The 21140-nt window shown below is 46.6% G+C and overlaps 1 protein-coding gene across 4 annotated transcripts in view; it reads right to left on the reverse strand.

Moving 5' to 3' along the window:
- LOC137439654 (acetyl-CoA carboxylase) overlaps positions 1-21140 on the reverse strand; it is a 280655-nt gene that overhangs the window by 223478 nt on the left and 36037 nt on the right. For all 4 annotated transcript variants that reach the window (XM_078768288.1, XM_068135620.2, XM_078768287.1 and 1 more), the window contains exon 2: positions 16514-16958. In XM_078768288.1, the coding sequence (XP_078624414.1) occupies positions 16514-16923 (410 nt within the window). In that variant the 5' untranslated portion in view covers positions 16924-16958. The remainder of the gene's footprint in view (positions 1-16513; positions 16959-21140) is intronic.

Raw genomic sequence — 21140 nt, forward strand, 5'->3', positions numbered from 1 at the left:
AGATAAGGCCTAAAACCTTCCCGCGAGTGTCACTACCGCCAGGTTGGGTAGACGCCTCGGAGTTAAAGCTCGTTTTGGCCATTCGTTCTCTTGGGGGTCTAAACACTGGGGACACGACAATATACAGTATTTCTTTTTTCAGGGATTTTGTTATGATCTTGTCAGCTTAGCTTGGATGACGATGGTTTGTGGAAAGGCCACAGCCAAGTGCATTTGAAAGGGGGACTGGGTTTAACCCACTGGGACTGGGACCCCCATCTAACAGCTACAGAATAGAAAGTGCAGGAAGTGAGGGTGTGTGATATTACAGCACTCTCAGAGCTATAGGCCACTACTTCTTCATTGGGTCAAGCAGATATCAAAACCCCCATCCAGTGCCCACACTCGTTCCAACAAATAAAATAGGCCCACGTCACTTCTCTATCACCCCTGAGAACCACCTCATTCCATCCCCCCTCTCCACCACAACCAAGCCAGCCACAAGGAGTGATACAATCTTCTGCCCCATTTGCTTGATGTATTCTAAGATTTTCCTTGCTTTGCAATCCCTTCTATCCTGCCTACTTTCATTTACTGTGTAAGCTCACAGCTTTAGTTTGTAGTGGGTTTTACAATTGTTGAAGAACAAGTTCTGTGTTGTCTGCTCGAGGCTCCGTCGCGGTTTGTGCTCATGAATTCAGCAATTCATCTTGTTATTATTGTTCACCGATATGTCATTAAACTGTTAATTGTTAACGTGGGCAGGTCTTGTCTTGCCTGGTGGAAAAGTAGAAGCTGGTATTTTAGGGCAAGAAATACCATCTTCCGCACAAAACTTCAATATCGGCCATTCAAGGTTCAGCTAACTAACCAGCCATGCCCCACATGTACAGGGTGATGTGAACAAGTGGCATTCATGTTTGATGTGGCGAGCACCCCGTCTGATAGTGATAGGGGCTCACGTGGCGAGCGCCCCGTCTGATAGGGGCTCACGTGGCGAGCACCCCGTCTGATAGGGGCTCACATAGCGAGCACCCCGTCTGATAGGGGCTCACGTGGCGAGCACCCCGTCTGATAGGGGCTCATGTGGCGAGCGCCCCGTCTGATAGGGGCTCACGTGGCGAGCGCCCCGTCTGATAGTGATAGGGGCTCACGTGGCGAGCGCCCCGTCTGATAGGGGCTCACGTGGCGAGCACCCCGTCTGATAGGGGCTCACGTGGCGAGCGCCCCGTCTGATAGGGGCTCACGTGTCGAGCGCCCCGTCTGATAGGGGCTCACGTGGCGAGCACGCCGTCTGATAGGGGCTCACGTGGCGAGCGCCCCGTCTGATAGGGGCTCACGTGGCGAGCACCCCGTCTGATAGGGGCTCACGTGGCGAGCGCCCCGTCTGATAGGGGCTCACGTGGCGAGCATCCCGTCTGATAGGGGCTCACGTGGCGAGCGCCCCGTCTGATAGGGGCTCACGTGGCGAGCGCCCCGTCTGATAAGGGCTCACGTGGCGAGCACCCCGTCTGATAGGGGTTCACGTGGCGAGCACCCCGTCTGATAGGGGCTCACGTGGCGAGCACCCCGTCTGATAGGGGCTCACGTGGCGAGCACCCCGTCTGATAGGGGCTCACGTGGGGCTCACGTGGCGAGCACCCCGTCTGATAGGGCTCACGTAGCGAGCACCCCGTCTGATAGGGGCTCACGTGGGGCTCACGTGGCGAGCACCCCGTCTGATAGGGGCTCACGTAGCGAGCACCCCGTCTGATAGGGGCTCACGTAGCGAGCACCCCGTCTGATAGGGGCTCACGTGGCGAGCACCCCGTCTGATAGGGGCTCACGTAGCGAGCACCCCGTCTGATAGGGGCTCACGTAGCGAGCACCCCGTCTGATAGGGGCTCACGTGGCGAGCACCCCGTCTGATAGGGGCTCACGTGGCGAGCACCCCGTCTGATAGGGGCTCACGTGGCGAGCACCCCGTCTGATAGGGGCTCACGTAGCGAGCACCCCGTCTGATAGGGGCTCACGTAGCGAGCACCCCGTCTGATAGGGGCTCACGTGGCGAGCATCCAGTCTGTTCGTGTTTGTCCCTCACGTGCGGTGAGCACCGTTCCCGTGCCCTTGATACCGATAAGGTAATGCAGGACAACGTCAAAAAATTTGCAGCATATTAAACCTCATGTATCAGACAACCTCACAGAACATGGTGCAGTGATATTAAGTTATTAGAGATCACAGAACACGGTCTGGTTCGGGACCGCAAGTTAACGAGCAGCCTGGAGGACTTTATACGTTCGTTACGCACGTGAACGGTTATGGCAGCACGTACGACTTCCTCTTCCGTACCAAGCCGCACAGCCAAACATCACAATGACAGCACAAGCTGTGGGGTAACGCATTGCATAGTGTCATACTGTAAGGTAACCTTACCGAACCGCATGGTGCAAACACGGAGTGGTCTTCGCATCCCGGAAGCTCGATCTACGGGGCGGGGAGAGGGGGGCGGGGAAAGCGGGGCGGGGAGAAACGTCCGGCACCTTCCTCATACGATAGGGCGAGAAGAAGAAGCATCACTTTCCCAGAGACCACGAACGTCGGATTAAAAGTACGCAAAAAGAATACAATAAACGAAATAAGAGGAAAATAAAAACTTTTCTTGTTGTTCTTAAACTCACTTTTTGTCAAATGAGTCGTAGCCGACGGCAAAAGACCTTCGTCTTGTCAGAAAATGACCAAATTATTTTTAAAACCGTTATGAAAACAACCGACAAACAACCAGTCCAAAGTCAGTGACTTTTTTAACACGAAAAAAATAATAATAATAATAATAATAATAGAGCAAACGTACGGTATGTAGTTAAGTGTGTTTGTTTATGTGCGCCCAAACCTTCTTCTTCTTCTTCTAATAAAATGAACACACAAAACACAGTCCGTGACCTCTTAATTACGTTTAGACTGCTGAGACCGCTCATACCTTTGGCGACCCTTTAAAATCCCCCAAGACCCTTAAGACCACCAAGACCACTGAAGACCCAAAATACCCTTAAAGACCCAAAAGACCCGAAAGACCCAAAAGACCCCGAAGACCCAAAAGACCCAAAATACCTCAAAGACCCAAAACAACCTGAAGTCCCAAAACGCCCTGGAGACCCCAAAGACCCTTAAAGACCCTTTAGCCCCAAAATACCCTTAAATACCCCGAATAACCAAAATACCCCAAAGACCCTTAAATATCCAGAGGAACCAAATGACCCTGAAGTCCCAAAACACCATGAAGACCCAAAAGACACCGAAATTGTCAAAGACGCCTATCGCTCTGAAACGACGTGTGGTGAGTCGCGCGTGCCAGGTCACGCTGGTAATTACAATTAAAGGAATCTCTGTTTCGAACTTGGTCAATAATGCAAGGAATTTGGACACAGGAGGCCATTTGGCCCATCATGCCTGTGCTTTATCTACACTCCATGTCGTTCGACGAGTGGATTGTGGATCGTATCGTGGATTGTAAAGTCATGGAGTGGGGTTGATGAATGGTGAATCACATGATGTGCTCCTAAATGGATACTGATAGGCAGTGAGCATCGCCGCTTTGGTTGCCATGGAGATGACGAGGATTTCAGCCTCCGTGACCGGAGCGTGATCGCGTCATGACGCATACCGAAATATGTTTCTCACGTAAACGGCGGACACATGTACAGATTTCCAGGCTCAAACGCTGGAGTTCAAAAAGAAACAAATTTTGTAAACGGACAATTCGAGCAGGTGAAAAGCAAGTTTACTCCTGGGAGAGAAATGAAGTCATTAAAACAAAGCCGAAGATGTATGCAGGTATATACCATACCTGAAATCAATTTACACCAATATAACCCACGTCGTACATGTCCCTAAATCCACATCGTAGTCCTGCCATGCCCTTAGCGGTACTAAGCCAATTGTGTAATGACTCAAAGAGCACGCACACACACTCTTAGCGGTGCTAAGGCAATAGCAGAACGTTCCAGAATGTTGTATGTCTGACAAATCGTTCCCACATATCATGTATTGTTAAAAATGGAAGCATTAGATAGATGGTTTGGATGGCTAAACGTGGAAGACAAACTGTTTCCATTGTCGCTTGTATTCATAGCCAATTATGTCACAAATCCTGGGGCGCCCACATTGGATGCAACCTGAAGTCCAGTTCACCTTGGACGGTTTGCGTGGTAGATTAGTCCAAGTCCTCGCCAATCAATGGGCTTCCTGCATTCAAATTATTCTGAACAAAAACGGCAGAAAAATTCGAATTATTTTATTATAGAGTAAAATAATACCTTTTCCGCAAACAGCCTCATCTCAGATCATCAATTTGGATTCAGAGTTTCATCAAGGATTCATAAAGCTTTTATCCTCATTTATAAATTCAGGATTCATCAACCTTTTATCCTGATTCATAAATTCAGGATTCATCAACCTTTTATCCTGATTCATAAATTCAGGATTCATCAACCTTTTAACCTGATTCATAAATTCAGGATTCATAAACCTTTAATCCTTATTCATTAATTCATGATTCATAAACCTTTAATCCTGCTTCATAAATTCAGGATTCATAAACCTTTAATCCTTATTCATTAATTCATGATTCATAAACCTTTAATCCTGATTCATAAATTCAGGATTCATAAAGCTTTAATCCTGATTCTTAAATTCAGGATTCATGAACCTTTAATCCTGATTCATAAATTCAGGATTCATGAACCTTTTATCCTGATTCATAAATTCAGGATTCATAAAACTTTTATCCTGATTCATAAATTCAGGATTCATATACCTTTAATCCTGATTCATCAATTCAAGATTCATAAACCTTTAATCCTGATTCATGAATTCAGGATTCATAAAACTTTTATCCTGATTAATAAATTCAGGATTCATATACCTTTAATCCTGATTCATCAATTCAAGATTCATATACCTTTAATCCTGATTCATGAATTCAGGATTCATAAACCTTTAATCCTGATTCATAAATTCAGGATTCATAAACCTTTAATCCTGATTCATAAATTCAGGATTCATAAAACTTTTATCCTGATTCATAAATTCAGGATTCATATACCTTTAATCCTGATTCATAAATTCAGGATTCATAAACCTTTAATCCTGATTCATAAATTCAGGATTCATATACCTTTAATCCTGATTCATGAATTCAGGATTCATAAACCTTTAATCCTGATTCATAAATTCAGGATTCATAAAACTTTTATCCTGATTCATAAATTCAGGATTCATATACCTTTAATCCTGATTCATCAATTCAAGATTCATATACCTTTAATCCTGATTCATAAATTCAGGATTCATATACCTTTAATCCTGATTCATCAATTCAAGATTCATATACCTTTAATCCTGATTCATGAATTCAGGATTCATAAACCTTTAATCCTGATTCATAAATTCAGGATTCATAAACCTTTAATCCTGATTCATAAATTCAGGATTCATAAACCTTTTATCCTGATTCATAAATTCAGGATTCATAAACCTTTTATCCTGATTCATAAATTCAGGATTCATAAACCTTTTATCCTGATTCATAAATTCAGGATTCATAAACCTTTTATCCTGATTCATAAATTCATGATTCATAAAGCTTTTATCCTGGTTGATAAATTCAGGATTCATAAACCGTTTCTCCTGATTCATAAATTCAGGATTCATAAAGCTTTTTTCCTGATTCATCAATTCAGGCTTCATAAAGCTGTTACCCTGATTCATAAATTCAGGATTCATAAAGCTTTTAACCTGATTCATGAATTCAGGATTCATAAACTTTTATCCTGATTCATAAATTCAGGATTCATAAAGCTTTTATCCTGATTCATAAATTCAGGATTCATAAAGCTTTTATCCAGATTCATCAATTCAGGATTCATAAACCGTTTCTCCTGATTCATAAATTCAGGATTCATAAAGCTTTTTTCCTGATTCATAAATTCAGGATTCATAAAGCTGTTATCCTGATTCATAAATTCAGGATTCATAAACCTTTTATCCTGATTCATAAATTCAGGATTCATAAAGCTTTTATCCTGATTCATAAATTCAGGATTCATAAAGTTTTTTTCCTGATTCATAAATTCATGATTCATAAACCTTTAATCCTGATTCATAAATTCAGGATTCATGAACCTTTTATCCTGATTCATAAATTCAGGATTCATAAACCTTTTATCCTGATTCATAAATTCAGGATTCATAAACCTTTTATCCTGATTCATAAGTTCAGGATTCATAAAGCTCTTGTACTGTTTCATAAATTCAGGATTCATAAAGCGTGTCAGGCCACGATCGTGGCCCGACCAAATATGGTCATTATATGGGTGGGTTTGAGCCACTATTTCTATGCAAATGAGTTTAAAATGACGTAAATCCAAACAACGAATCATGACCTTTCTTACAATGTATAATACTTGGGGGATGGGGGTAACTTATGAAAAGCTTGCTTCTAATTGGTGGAGAAAAACCGATGACAAAATGTCTTTGGGGCCTACTAACCAGTAAATCCAGCACTTTATGGGTTAAACATGGTACATGCTGCCTCTGTCCTCAACGTTCAGCATTTAAAAGGAGAAGATCAAGGGCAATCCCCAAAGGTTGGCATTCATGAGGAGGAAGTTCCTCCCCAGGGAATGTCCGCTGCGTGCGGTGAGAAAGACGGCGCCATTGTTGTGCCAGAGTGCCCCGGGAAGTGATGGCACTTCCCCAAAGCTCAGTGGCTGTTTTTGCGTCTCGTCTAACAGTCCTGTGTTGTGTCTCGTGTATTAGTCTGCATTGTCCACGTGTGTGAGATCTGTGTGGCAGCTCCAATACGAGCCTCGGATCCTGTAAATATATACACACAAAACAAAATGCGACCACTCGAGCCGGAACAAAGAGAAAATGCGACCGCCTCCAACAAACGCCAGACCAAAAGCAAAAAGAGACCAAGATAGCGAGACGGCGGCCTTTTCCTCTCACAGCTCTCGAATGTTCCACGCTGACGTCACACTCTGTCCAATCATCGAGCGCTACTCAATCACGACGGCCGGGGCGTGGCCTCCCCGTTATGAGAGGTCGGGGGGGGGGGGGGTGCGGAGTCTAGTCGTCCTTCGGGAGTGTTCGGCTGGGCCGTGTTCTTTTGCCGATCGGCATCCGTCAGCGATTAGGGTTGTTGTAATGGCAGCACTTTTTGATGCAATAACAAGAAAGGAAAAAATCACAGGGCAATTACACACTGGGGTTTATCCTTAAGCCCTACCTAATTAGCATAGCTCCACCTCTCGTATGGAGACACATATACGATCTTATTCTATACATATTCCCTACTTAGCTACATCGAGGTGGGCGTCTTCTTCGCATCACAAGCAACAATTCAAATATATACAAATCTTGAATTCCTCGCTCCTAACTCCTAGGGCGGGTAGAAAATGTCAAACACAAAAATCTACCTTAACCACAAACATTAACCAAAAACCTGAACATTTATACAACCTCCACTACAGACCACGTTTCCGGTGGATGCCACTATGCCCAACGTTACTTGCGGAGCCATCCCAATTTACCCAAATTTCCGCTGGCCCTGTCCTTCTGGCACAGGTTAGTGACATGGCTCGGTGGATCTTCCCCCACACACGCACACACATAAACCCCAATAATCAATCATCCATTCAACCCCCCTGCAAGACCATGGCTTAAATGTCATTACTTACAGGTGTGTTCCTCAATTGGGCAGTGGGGAGGTACCCTACTACCAGATGGGGGGGGGGGGGGGCTTCAGGCTGTAGTGCCTTTAATCCAAAAGCAAGTAACCGATTTCAACTTCTGCACCTCCCCCCCCCCCAACCCCCCCTCCACCTTCAACTCTCGGCCTCTGACAGCCAAACAGCTCCTTAGCTGTACGTCCCGCCGAGGAGGGTCTCCGCAACACCCAGGCTCTCTCGGACTCAGGCTCTCATAGCCCCTTCCGGGTCGCCAGGGGTCTCCATACCCACTGGTCGCCCAACCAGACCCCCCTCAGATGGATTTCCAATTCCAGACACCACCGGCTGCCAGGTACAAATTACCTCGGGGGGGGGGGGGGGGCACAGCCACCGCTCCTCAAGAGCTTGATGCGTACCTGTGGACACACACACCTTTTCCACCCACAAAATCCAAAATGACATTCCCTTCCCGACTGCCATTTAATTCTCAAATACTGCTGTGCAAAAAGACAATGTCATTGTGTTCCTACACTGCCATGGCTTGCATACATGTGAAATCCCCACATTCACACTTTCATCCAAAACTCAGCTCTTTTGCACGACAAACATCAACACAAGACACTTTTTGTCACATGCAAACCGATCAACTCACCGACCATGTCGTGACTCTTGCCCGCCCCCACTCCAAATTACTCATGTCCCAATTTCTGAGCAAGTGCCAGACACTTGCGACAGTAAACATCAAGGCACCTCACCTTTGTGCATGTCGTTGCAGGTTGATCGGGTCCAAGAATACCATCCACCATGCCTAATTTCCCCCGCACCCTTCCAATCCACCCGGGAGCCGACCCAAGTAGGGGCTCAATGTATCCCCATGGACTATCTGTGGAAGCGTATGTGGACCCATCTGAATTTTGAAGACCACATCAGTCACCTGCCAGAGCACCACCCCGGGGCCCTTCCAGGGTGAGGTGAGTTTTGGGCACACACCCTTCCTCCTCTGGGGTCAGTAGAGCCAAATAAGATCTCTGGGGAGGAAACAAAGTGAGTGCACTCGGGAGTCATACCTTAATTTCATATGCGAGAAAGCCAAGCCAATTTGCTCCCTCACAAACTCGTGAGCCTTTTCCATGCTCTTTCTCAAATTGTTGGCATAACTTTCCACAGACGCTCACCCGGTTTCTCTGGTGACAGTCCCATCAACAAATCTATGGGGAAGCACATTTCCCGACCGGACATCAACAAGGCGGGGGTGCACCGTGTGGCCGCATGCTATGCGGTCCGGTAGGCCATCAACACAAACGGGAGATGCTCGCCCCAATCCTGCTGGTGCTCAGAGGTGACGAGGGCCAACTGCGTTAGCAGGGTGCAGTTAAACCTCTCTACCATCCCATCCGATTGGGGCTGAGGGGGGTCGTCCGGGTCTTATAAATTTGGAGGAGCTCGTACACCGACTGCAGGAGCTCGGATTCGAGGTTCCGGCCCTGGTCAGTGTGCAGCTCCCTTAGTACACCAAACCGGGAGAAGAAGCCTTCAACTAAAACTTGAGCTACCAGCCAGGCTTCCTGGTTGGGCAATGGGTAGGCTTATGGCCATTTTGTGAAATAGCCAATTGCCACCATGATGTACCGGTTCCCTCGGCGGGTGGCTGGCATGGCCCAACCACATTTACTGCCAGCCGCTCAAGTTGCGCTCCCACATTGTACACCTGGAGCGGGACGTTACGCGCACATGGGGATCCCTTCTTAACGCGGCAGAAGTTGCAGGAGCTCACCCATTTTTTAATGTCCCTGCCAAAATTCACCCAATAGAATGCCGCAATTTTCCCAACGTTTTGACCACTCCCAAATGTCCCATCGTCCTAGTCCCATGTACGTGCCCCATAACCACCTCCTTCAATTTGTCCGGTACAACGATCAACCAGGAAGCTACACCCATTGGTGTTACCCATTTCATATACAAATGGCCATCCTTCAAACTCAACACCTGCCACTGTGCCCAATAGGCCTTTACCTGGGCCCCGTGTGGAGCAATTTCTTCCCAAAAAGGTATTTTGTCCTCCAGCCAATGAAAAAGGGGGCCCAAAACTGGGTCCTCCCTTTGACTCTCTCATCAATTCACATCGCCTAATCCAGGTGGGGGTTGTGGCAAAGTTCATCGGGACACTCGCTGAATACAGGCATCCATCAATTTGATCCTGCCTAATTGAATCCTTGGCTTCTTGCCTGTCACAGAAATTACACTGTAGCTGCCAACAGGGTCGCCGAGAGAGAGCGTCTGCATTGGCATGTGCTTTGCCAGGCCGATGTTGCACAGTGAAATTATACTGCTGCAGCTACTCAAGACACCTTGCAATCTGTCCCTCCGGTTCCTTGAACCGAAGAAGCCATTGCAAGGAGGCATTATCTACCCAGATCACAAGCTCCCTCCCATAAAGGTAAGGGTGAAAGTGTCCAACTGCAGAAGTAGGGCCAATAGTTATTTGCGGGTAACGTAATAATTTCGTTCAGGCCTCGAAAGCGCCCGACTGCAATACGCAATAACCCTCTCGACCCCCTGTTGCATTTGTGACAGCACAGCTCCCAATCCTTCCTGGCTGGCATCCGTATCAAGGATGTAATTGCCATCATCCGTCGGGTATGCCAAAACTGGGGCCTCCACCAGACGTTGTATTAAATGAGTGAATGCCTCGATGCAGCTCTCCGACCATACAAATCTGGCTCCTTTCTCTGTCAATTTGTGCAAGGGTCTTGCAATTTCTGCGAAGTTTGCCACAAATCTCCTGTAATAAGAGCAGAGGCCCAAGATTCCTTTGACTTCCCTTGCATTTTTTGTGGCGGGCCACTCTTTTACCGATTTTACCTTTGCAGGGTTGGTGGCCACACTGCTCTCATTGATCACGTGTCCCAGGTAAGTCACCTCCCTCCCGAAAGTTTCTCACTTGCTCGGGTTCAATTTCAACCCGGCTCCCCTTAACCTCTCAAATACCTCCGACAAATTTTTGGCAGCATGTTCAAATGTGGGAGCGTGGACCAATACATCATCCAAATAGACAAGGCAAGTCTGCCATGGTAGGCCGTTCAATCAGACACTCAAACGTGGCAGGGGCATTGCACAATCCAAAAGGCATGACAACAAACTGCCAGAGACCATTTCCTGTGGTGAACGCTGTTTTCTCTCGTTGCTTTATCCATCTCCACCTGCCAATAACCACTCTTCAAATCCAATGTCGAAAACCATATTGAGCCTGAAACGGCATCGAGGGTGTCATCAATATTTGGCAGGGGATACGAGTCCTTGAGTGTCACATCATTGAGCTGGCGATATCCCACACAGAATCGAGTGGTCCCATCCTTTTTCACCATCACAATGGGTGATGCCTCACTGAGGGCTTGCTAAATCCGGTTTTTCCCTTTTTCTCACCTGTTCTTCTGCCTCCTCTTTCTTAGTGAAAGGGAGCCGCCGTGGCAGTTGGCGAACAGGTCGAGCCTCACCAGTATTAATTTGGTGCTTGGCGAGGCTCGTGCGTCAAACATCCTTATGGGAGGGAGAGAAAACATCCAAGTTCTTACCAACCAAATTGTGCAATATCTCTACCTGCTCCAATGTTAGTCCCTCTTCAGAGTGTGTCTTCATGTCCCGCACTCACTCGGGCCAATCAATTTCCCCCACATTTTCCCCTTTTTCCGACTGTACTGGCAAGAATGTGGATCTGCCTCCTCCGGTGACCTCAACTGAGTTACTACACTTGGCTACGACAGCTCCACCCCTTACCATGTGAGGGCTATCAGACAATTTGAGCAGCCGAACCACCAGCATAGGCCCTGAGTGTCCAGAAGGGTGTGACGCACCATCAATCCTTCGCTCCCCTGCGAGGACCACGGCTCCACTAGCCCAAGCTTGCCAATGTGGTGAGCACTTGCTGCCAACTCCGCCATTATAATGGCTTTGGACCTGGGCGGCACGGTCACAGTGCGTGGCACCTCCAGCCACGTCCCTGCACCTCCTCCTCATCCCCCAGTCCAATCAACTGCAGCCTCTCAGTACCCAACCACATGTGACCTCGCCCAAGGTCAGGTTCGGAGTCGTGTTCCACCAGCAAACTCAATCCCAGGAGACACTGGTCGCACACCACGGCCACCCATACCACCACCTTGACCAAAGACTGCCCAAACTCCATCCCTACAACCCCACGTCCCAATATTGGCGCCGTCGCCCCCATAGCCAGTTGACGGCTGTGTCCTACCAACCCATCAATTTTGTCCCACCCTCCAACAATTTGGTCTAACACACTCGGATTAACAATGGTGTCACTGGCCCCAGTGTCCACCACAGCTTCACAAAATTCTCCCTCAATTTTGATTCTAACCCTCAGATTACCCATGCCAATTTTTCCGCAATTCACTACTTTCACCAAAGGAGGGCGCTTCTCCACACACTTGCCAGCCAAGCATGACCCCGTATGCTTGGCTCGTTCTAGTTTCCCAAACAGCCTACAGTGGCCGGACCACCCCTAGGTGGTGATCCTCTCCCCGGAACCTGTGGTCCTTCGGGAAGTCCTCTCCTCTCTGGGCTTTTCTGGGCTCTTCTCCCACACCTAAAACAAGTCCCCAGAAACAGAACCCTCTGAACCCCAGGCGGAGCAACCCTTACTCCCGGGCCAACCCGACAAAAATTGGGCGGCCCTGATAGCGAACCCAGACCATACCGCTGTGACTCACCTGCTGCAAATTTACCCCTCGTCAAATTTGACAGCTGGCGGCTGATTCCCTTCAACATTCGGGCAATGGCCGATTCTTCCTGCTTCTCTTCCTGATCCTGTACCTCTATCTGCTGTACCGTCACAGGTGACCTCTCTGGTGTGCGGTTTGACCTCCTTAAAAGGTCAGTCTTGCCACGCACTCAGCTACTCACTGCACTGTGGCCATTTTTCTGTCGCCAACTTGTCCCAAGCCTGTGCTGGTAGGTCCCTTTACGCAATCCTCACAGATTGGTAAATATCCTGGGCCAGCTCCTGCAATGTTTCACCAGGTTTGAACTTATGATGCAGCAGCTGCACCTGGACCAGGTCACACTTGCGCCCGGACCAGGTCTCATCTTGCACCCATCCCAAACCTATGGTTCAAGGCGTCGCAAATGCCCCTACTGGTCAAAATTCCCTCTGCCACAATGTTTAGAACATCTACGGCTGGCCCCCGCAATGTCGCCACCAGATTCCCCATTCATTGCCGCTCTTCCCAACCATTGAGCTGGGACACGCACTCAAAAGGTACTTGGATGAGGTGGGAAGGTGTGTGGGTGAGGACATTGAAGTGGCAAGAGATTTGGAGGATTGAGCCAATATTGTTGAGTTTCTTGTTGCAGGCAACGTATGATGTGCTTCCATCACCAGTAAACTTGTGATTGTGGGGGTTGTTGCAGGAGGAGAGATGTTATTTGTGTGGAGGTTTGGGAACCGTACAGCATGCACTGAGTGCATGCTCAGTAGCATTGGCAGCAGGAAGATACAAGTGGCGGCATGATCAGGTGCTGGTGGTGGTAGTGCAGATGGTGCAACAAGAGGTGCTGAGATCAAGAGAGAGAAGAGTGGAGAAGGAGTCCGATGGGGGAGAGGTGTTGTTTGTCAAAGAGGGCCAGGTGGGAAGAGGTGGAAAGAGGAGGAGGAGGTGGAAAGCAAGGGGGCTGTCAGATACTTGTGATTGGCAGGTGGTGGCAGACCTAAAGCCACAATTGGTATTCCCAGAGGAGATCTGTGTGACAAGGTTATGGCCTGACATTCTCATCTAGTCAGGTGCAACAATACAGGTCATCTGAGGGGAATTGTCTGTACCTTGAGAAGAGAACATGGAGGCGGTGCACGAGAGGAAGAGAGCAAAGTACAGTGAACTGGAGGCAGAGTGTCGGAAGAAGGGTTGGCGAGTTTCTTGTCAGCCATTTGAGGTGGGGTGTAGAGGGTATATTGGCAATTCCTTTTATGCATTCTTTGCTCGGCTTGGAGTGTGTGGGACAGAAAGAAGGAGGATGTGTGACAAAGTCGCCCAGGTTGCCTTGAAAGGCTCACTGTGTATATGGAGGAAGTTTATGGAGGCACGTCGAATGGTGTAGGTTGAGGTTGTGGGGGTGGTTCATTTCAGTCTAAAGGGGTAGTGACTGAACACGGAAGAGAAATGGAGATGTGTGAATGGTGTGTGTGTGTGTGTGTGTGTGTGTGTGTGTGTGTGTGTTGCAGGAGTGGGTGCGTGTGTTGCAGGAGTGGGTGTGGTTTTGCATGAATGTGTTTTTGTTTGAGTGGTGCATGTTGTAAGGGTGGTGGCTGGTTGTTTTTTTTTGTTGTTTTTTTTTGGTGTGTGAGTGAGTGGATGAAGGGCTGTTGATCTTGGGAGTGGAGGCAGTTTTGTTGTTGTTGTCTGTGTTCTCACTGGCTAGGAGTGAGGGTATGTACGCATCCGGGTGTAGCTGCTGCATATGTGGAGGCGTATGTGCCCCTGCTGGCCCACCTTAGCTGACCGTATAGAGGTTGAAGGGCCGAAATGGGATGATGCTGAGGACCTCGACTGAGGACCCGGTCAGTGGGGCACACTTGTGACCAGGTATGTTTTGAAATTATATATATATATATATACAGTCACGTGAAAAAGTAAGTACACCCCATGTGAAGTTTTGACTTTTTAAACATATTTCAACATACAGATATTTGATCTTCATTTCAACAATATTGACAGATAAAGGTGATATAATATAACAAATATCATGAAACATTTACATTTTGTAGTCCATTGTATAATTTAGATAAACATAAAAGCACATTTCGCACGTGGGAAAAGTAAGTACACCCCGACATTGATCACGACTTCAAATACCTAAAATTAGAATCAGGTGCACCAGCTCAGGTGCAAATGATTAGAACATCGTTAGAGAGGATCTTGGAGGAACCTGTCTTATTTAAACCTCAGACATTTAGTTTGGTTTGCTCTTTGTTGTTGAAGTGTGTGGCATCGCCATGCCGAGATCAAAAGAGCTCTGAGGCCTTCAGAAAGAAGGTTATAGATGCCTACGAGTCTGGGAAGGGATTTAAAAAGATCTCCAAACAATTTGAAATCAATCATTGGACTGTCCGGAAGATCATCTACAAGTGGAGAAGATTCCAAACAACTGCCAACTTGTTCAGGCCAGGCCGCCCCAGCAAGTTCAGCCCGAGAGCAGACCGCAAGATGCTGAAAGAAGTCTCTAAGAACCCCAGAATGTCATCATGGGACCTACAGGTAGCTCTTGCCACTGTTGATGTCAAAGTGCACGAGTCTACCATTAGAAAGAGGCTGCACAAAATTGATCGACATGGGAGGTGTGCCAGGAGGAAACCTTTGCTGTCCAGAAAGAACATCAGGGCAAGACTAAAGTTTGCCAATGAACACCGAGGCAAAGACCAGCACTTCTGGAACAATGTGTTCTGGGCAGATGAGTCAAAGGTAGAGCTATTTGGCCACAGTACCAGAAGACATGTTTGGCGAAAACCAAAGACAGCATTTGACCACAAGAACCTGATACCAACTGTAAAGCATGGTGGTGGAAATATTATGGTTTGGGGCAGCTTTGCTGCATCAGGGCCTGGGCAGCTCACCATCATAGAATCCACTATGAATTCTTTATTGTACCAGAGGGTGCTTGAGGATAATGTGAGGCCATCTGTCGGAAAGTTGAAGTTCAACCGAAGGTGGACCTTGCAGCATGACAATGACCCTAAACATACCACTAAATCCATCAAGGAATGGCTGAAAAGAATGAAATGGAGGGTTCTGGAATGGCCAAGTCAAAGCCCGGATCTAAATCCCATCGAGGTGTTGTGGGGGGATTTGAAACGAGCTGTGCATGCAAGAAACCCCTCAAACATCGCACAGCTGAAAGAATTCTGCATGGAGGAGTGGGCAAAAATTTCTCCCAGTCGATGTCAGAGACTGGTAGACAGTTATAAGAAACGCCTACTTGAGGTTGTTTCTGCCAAAGGGGGCAATGCCACCTATTAGAGCCAAGGGTGTACTTACTTTTTCCACGTGCGAAATTTGCATTTATGTTTATTGAAATTATACAATGGACTACAAAATGTAAATGTTTCATGATATTTGTTATATTATATCACCTTTATCTATCAATATTGTTGAAATGAAGATCAAACAGCTGTATGTTGAAATATGTTCAAAAAGTCAAAACTTTACATGGGGTGTACTTACTTTTTCGCGTGACTGTATATATATATTTATATTTATATATACACATGTATCAAAGGCAACTTTTGAAACTTGCCACAAACCATTCCTTCTTGGGAATCTTGGCCCTTTTGGCTTGCCACTCAACACTGTTGTGGTTCTGCTTTTTTTGTATAAAGGGCATGGCTACGGGTGGCATAATTTGTTGGGGGAACAGCTGTGCTACCGTAGGTTACAGCAGGAATTTGTAATTTGTTCAGGGTGCCAGTGATAGCTCACCGACTCTTCACGAAGGACACCTTGAGATCTTTAATGTCCACCAAGTGGCAGACGGGACCCCCGGTTTAATGTCCATCTGATGGATCGCTCATGAATAGCCCGCATGTGAAACACCTGGATCACACTTTATAGCTAGGTAGGGATTTGAACACAGGCTAGACAGCTCAGATGTGAGTGTGCGTCCCTGCCGGCCATTGAAACACGAAGTCACTGCAACATTGAAAGTTTTCACAAAATGCAGCCAAACATCCAAGCAAAAGCAGCTGAAAAAGGATGAGATACCAAACAAATGTACCGATAACCAGACACTTCCTCGGACCTTTTTAAATAAGGTGCACTTACTGTAACTGAGAATGTCTGTGCCGATTCTCAGCACGATTGTCTCTGGCCAAGGGCAATGAGCACCTCCTTCCCCCCGGTGGTTCTCCATCGCTCTCCGCTGCAGAATAGGTTTTCCTTTCAGGGACCGCTTCCTCAGAGTCGGAGGCGTCGTCGAAGGATCCCAGAACAAACGTCGCTCTTTTCCATGAGGAACGCTTGTCCGCAACAGAAGAACCAGGCTTCTGGTCGTCTCCATCACGTGTCTGGCCCAAACACTTTGCCGCTGGAGATTGTTTTTCATTCCCTATCTTGTGGGATTTCTTGGGTGGTTTCGAGGTGGCTTGTTCATGCCTCGTTGAGAGCAAGAGGCTTTGTTGGGTCTCTTTCTTAGTGTCGCCATCGCAGCAAGTCCTCTGCTCTTTTGTATCCATCTTCTACTCCAGGATCAGTGCAAGCCAGGAAAGTCCTGCAAGATGTGCGAAACAGAACATTAGCACGTAAGGATGAACCAAGCAGTGAGTCTCTAGATTCTAGAAGAAAGGGAAACGTGTGACATTAGCTGTGAACTACCTTTAGTGAAGTTTACTGAGTTTCCGGTTGGTATCTTCATGATTAAGAGGAAAACCTTTTTGATCTGAACACTTTGCTAATGCACACAAAAGCATTTTAATGTTGACGTCAGCATGTGGCATCTATAAAAACACCCCAATCGCTGCCTCTGCAAACACCCATCCTGAGTGTGGCATTAGCTGTGAATGAGGAACGCTTGAAATGAGGACACTGCGTAAAATGAGGACACTGCGTGAAATGTTGTTCTGTGTTCACCCATTGGGTGACGCACAAAAAGTCTGTGAAGTTAATTATTCATGCCATTAAAAAGGGTTGCCAACATGATGAAGCAACAAAAGGAAGACTGTGCAGAGAAGGATGAGGAGAGGACCGGAGGAAAGGTGTAGGGGGGAGGAGGCACTGCCATACTCCTATATGATCACCAGCTTATGGTTACCTAGTCTTCACTACTTCAGGTGGCCATAGGAGGACGCTGTCGCACAAACTTAGATCAATAAAAAAAACAATAATCAAAGGGGCAAATAGACGTACATTACACACTTTACAGCTCTCCGATGGCCATTCTCGTATGAACTGTCAAGTTTACTGCCATACAGGTAGCTGCTAGGCCTCTGAGGTACCCTACAATTCCTTCCTTTAGTTTTAGCTTGTTGTTCCTTTCATTTTGTTTTGATTACCCTCACCAGAGGAGCGTGTATTTATTGCATTTGCGTCCATTTGCTTGTCTGTCTGTCTGTCTGTCCACACAGAAAGTGAGTATGCTTTTCTCTGCAATAGTAGGTCCGACTGACAATTTTCACCATGGGAGAGCCTCCTCCTGTAGAATTTTTTAAATGATAATTTTGACATCATAGGTCACGTGGTCGGGGCACCATCTTGGAAAAACCGAAAAACTTTGCACCTATACGTCTCTGAAACCGCTGCATGGAAAAATTGAAACATGGCTCATTGTCAAGTACTCCCCATGGGGAACAATATATATTCATGTTGATGTCATCGGTGCCTTCATTATGACGTCATAATTCAACAAGTAGAACACTTGATCCAATCAGTTTGAAATTTCTTGAGTGTGATCTACACAAAAATTGTATGGGAGAATTACATTGATGACGTCATCGGTTATATGGTTCGGCAGCCATATTGGATTGAACATAAATCTACGTCGACAACAAACCACACAAACACAGCAGCTAATAAACACCACACAAACACGTCCTGGCGAGGGTCTGCAATCTCTCATTGCTCTTTCTTGCTTACGTTTATAATTCTGGCTCGGGAAAGTGGCTTTGCAGACAACAGCATCAGGTATACGACCACTACTTCTTTAACTGCCCCAATTATTTCCACCTTGTGGGGTCATCCAGGGAAAGTTTGGACTTGCCTATTTCTGTCTTTGTATGACGTTCAGGGGTATTTGAGCAGGAATTTGTAATTTGTTTATGCTGCAGGTGATAACTTGCCTATACTACTCTTCACGAGAGGCATCATGGGATTTTTAACATCTACCAATTCATGCAAGCAGACAGGACACCCAACTTAATGCCCATCCGAGGGTCAGCAAACACATTCGATGCATCACCCAGCATGTAAAACCAGATATAACACCATAAACACCATAATAGCGTATATCTGGGCCGAGATTGGAGCACAGGCTAAACAGTTAAGAGGCAAGCGTGCGTACCTCCAGTGTGTGTGTGTGTGTGTGTGTGTGTGTGTGTGTGTGTGTGCGTGTGTGTGTGTGTGTGTGTGTGTGTGTATGTATGTATGTATTCTCCAGGAATGTAGGGGACTTCCACAACAGGTACATATTCGGTATCAGTAAGGCTCAACAATAGTCAGGACATATTAGTAGTGTCGAGGTTGGAGGCAGTTTGGGATGGTGGAGTTCCTTGAAGATATTACTGCAGATTAAAAGACTTCACTGGCTCGGTCATCCTCTCTGGATGGAAGAGAACCGCATCCCAAAGAGACTCTTCTTTGGGTGGTTCACACACAGCACTACCTGGCACCGGCGAACCAAGTTGAGACAAAGTGAGAGAAGATCTGAAGAAGTTTAATATTGATGAAGACAGCGGGTTATATGGTGTTCAGGAAAGTGATTGTGCTAAGAAACGAAATACGAAGAGGAGTCAGAGGCCTGTACCATGAAGAGTGGAGATGGACAAAGTGAACTGCAATGCTGCTATTCGTGCTGTGGACATACAAGAGCTGACAAGTGCTCTTGCCAATGTCACATGTGATACATGTCAGATATACTGTACTTCAGAAAATGACAAAATGTTGCCAGACATAAAAGCCTGACAACTCAAAAGCAGGACAGGCCTGCCAACTCAGTCTGCCACTTTGTGGTGGAAAGGCATCATCCATAGGATGGCCTTCTTTCAAGGTGATGTTCATCCCAAATATTTGTTCGGGTTTTTGCTCGTTGAAAAAGGATGCTTCCTGAATGTGATAGTAATAAAGATCTCTACAGACTTTGATCCGATTAAAAGGAAACTCACAAAATTTAGGATCTTGAAAGAGTGAGATTCTGAGAGTCAGTGACAGCAACAACACCTATGCCTAACTCCATCCCTTCGAGATCTTGATCATTTCTTCTGCTCTCTTTCTCAATTTCGTTATTGGCATCTTACAAGAAATGGTCAAAGATTAAATCCACTAATAATTCAACAAATGGGGATGCCTCTTCGTGGTAGTTGTACCCTCCTAATGCAAGTTGAGGGCCAATTCTTCCCCATTCTTCCATGCTGCCCGGAATTCGTCAAGGCAGTGCGGTCACAGTCAGATTGCCAATCGGTCTCCATGGACCGTCAGTCTCTCCGTCCGTCTCCGTCTCTCCGTGTCTGTCTCTGTCTCTGTCTCTGTCTCTGTCTCTGTCTCTCTCTCTCTCTCTCTCTCTCTCTCTCTCTCTCTCTCTCTCTCCTCCCACTTTGCACAGCTGCCGCTCGCTTAGTAGTATAGGCATATTTGGAATTTCGTGTATTTTTGCCAAAGCGCTAGCTAACCGTGTAAAGACTGTTCTAAGCACAGTTATACATCAGGATCAATCGTACTGTGTTATGCACAGATCTATGCACGATAACATTTTTTTGGTACGAGACCTGTGGGATGTGTGTGCATTTCAACAACAACATACCGGTCTCTTTTTTATTGACCAAGAAAAGGCTTTTGACTCTGTTAATCATGAGTATTTGTTTCACATTTTAAAGCAATTTGGTTTTGGGGCATCCTTTATTTCATATGCATCCTTATTGTATAATCACATTTTTAGCTTGATCAAAATCAATGATGGTCTCTGTTCACCTTTGCGGATTGGGAGGGAAATTCGGCAAGGCTATCCCTTATCTGGAATCTTGTACTCTCTTTGCATTGAGCCCCTTTTGATTAGTTTACGATCTTCTCTTATGGGATTTTCAGTGACTCCATCAGAAAATCCCGTTATCATTTCGGCCTATGCTGATGTATGTGTTGCTGTTCGCAGCAGTAATGACATTGCTCTGCTATTTGAGTGCCTACGGGTTTACTCTCAAGCATGTACAACGCAAATTAATTGGTCGAAATGCAAAGCAGTTTGGGTCGGCGGTACGCCACCTTCTGCCCTTCCAATTCTCCTTATGAATTTGACATGGGAAAAAGAAGGTGTGAAATACCTCGGTGTTTACCTTGGAACCCCAGGCTTTGTCAAAAGGAATTGGGATGGTTTGCTCCACAAAATCAGCAACAAATTAAACAGATGGAGAGGAATTCGCTTCGCTCACGTGCCTTTGTGCAACGTTTTGTAAGTGCTGGCGTGAAAACGACTCGGGACCTTCGTGACTGTAACAGGAACAGTTGGTTCTCCGCAGGACATCTTCAAGTAAGAACTGGCATCAGATCTTTGAGGAGCGTAGCCAAGGTCCTACAGGAAATCCTGTGTGTTTTTAGGCACCTGGGCCTGAGCTCAACCGCCAACATTGGTGACCACCATACACCACCACAGATCTGTGCTAGCTCTAGCCTGCCAGCTGATAGCGCCACAACATCTATCTTGCTATCCTCATCGCCACTTTCCAGCAAGGATAAAAAGAGACTATCGTTT

Source organism: Myxine glutinosa, chromosome 14 (assembly GCF_964187855.1).
Source record: "Myxine glutinosa chromosome 14, kmMyxGlut1.1, whole genome shotgun sequence".
NCBI classification, from domain to species: Eukaryota; Metazoa; Chordata; class Myxini; order Myxiniformes; family Myxinidae; genus Myxine; species Myxine glutinosa.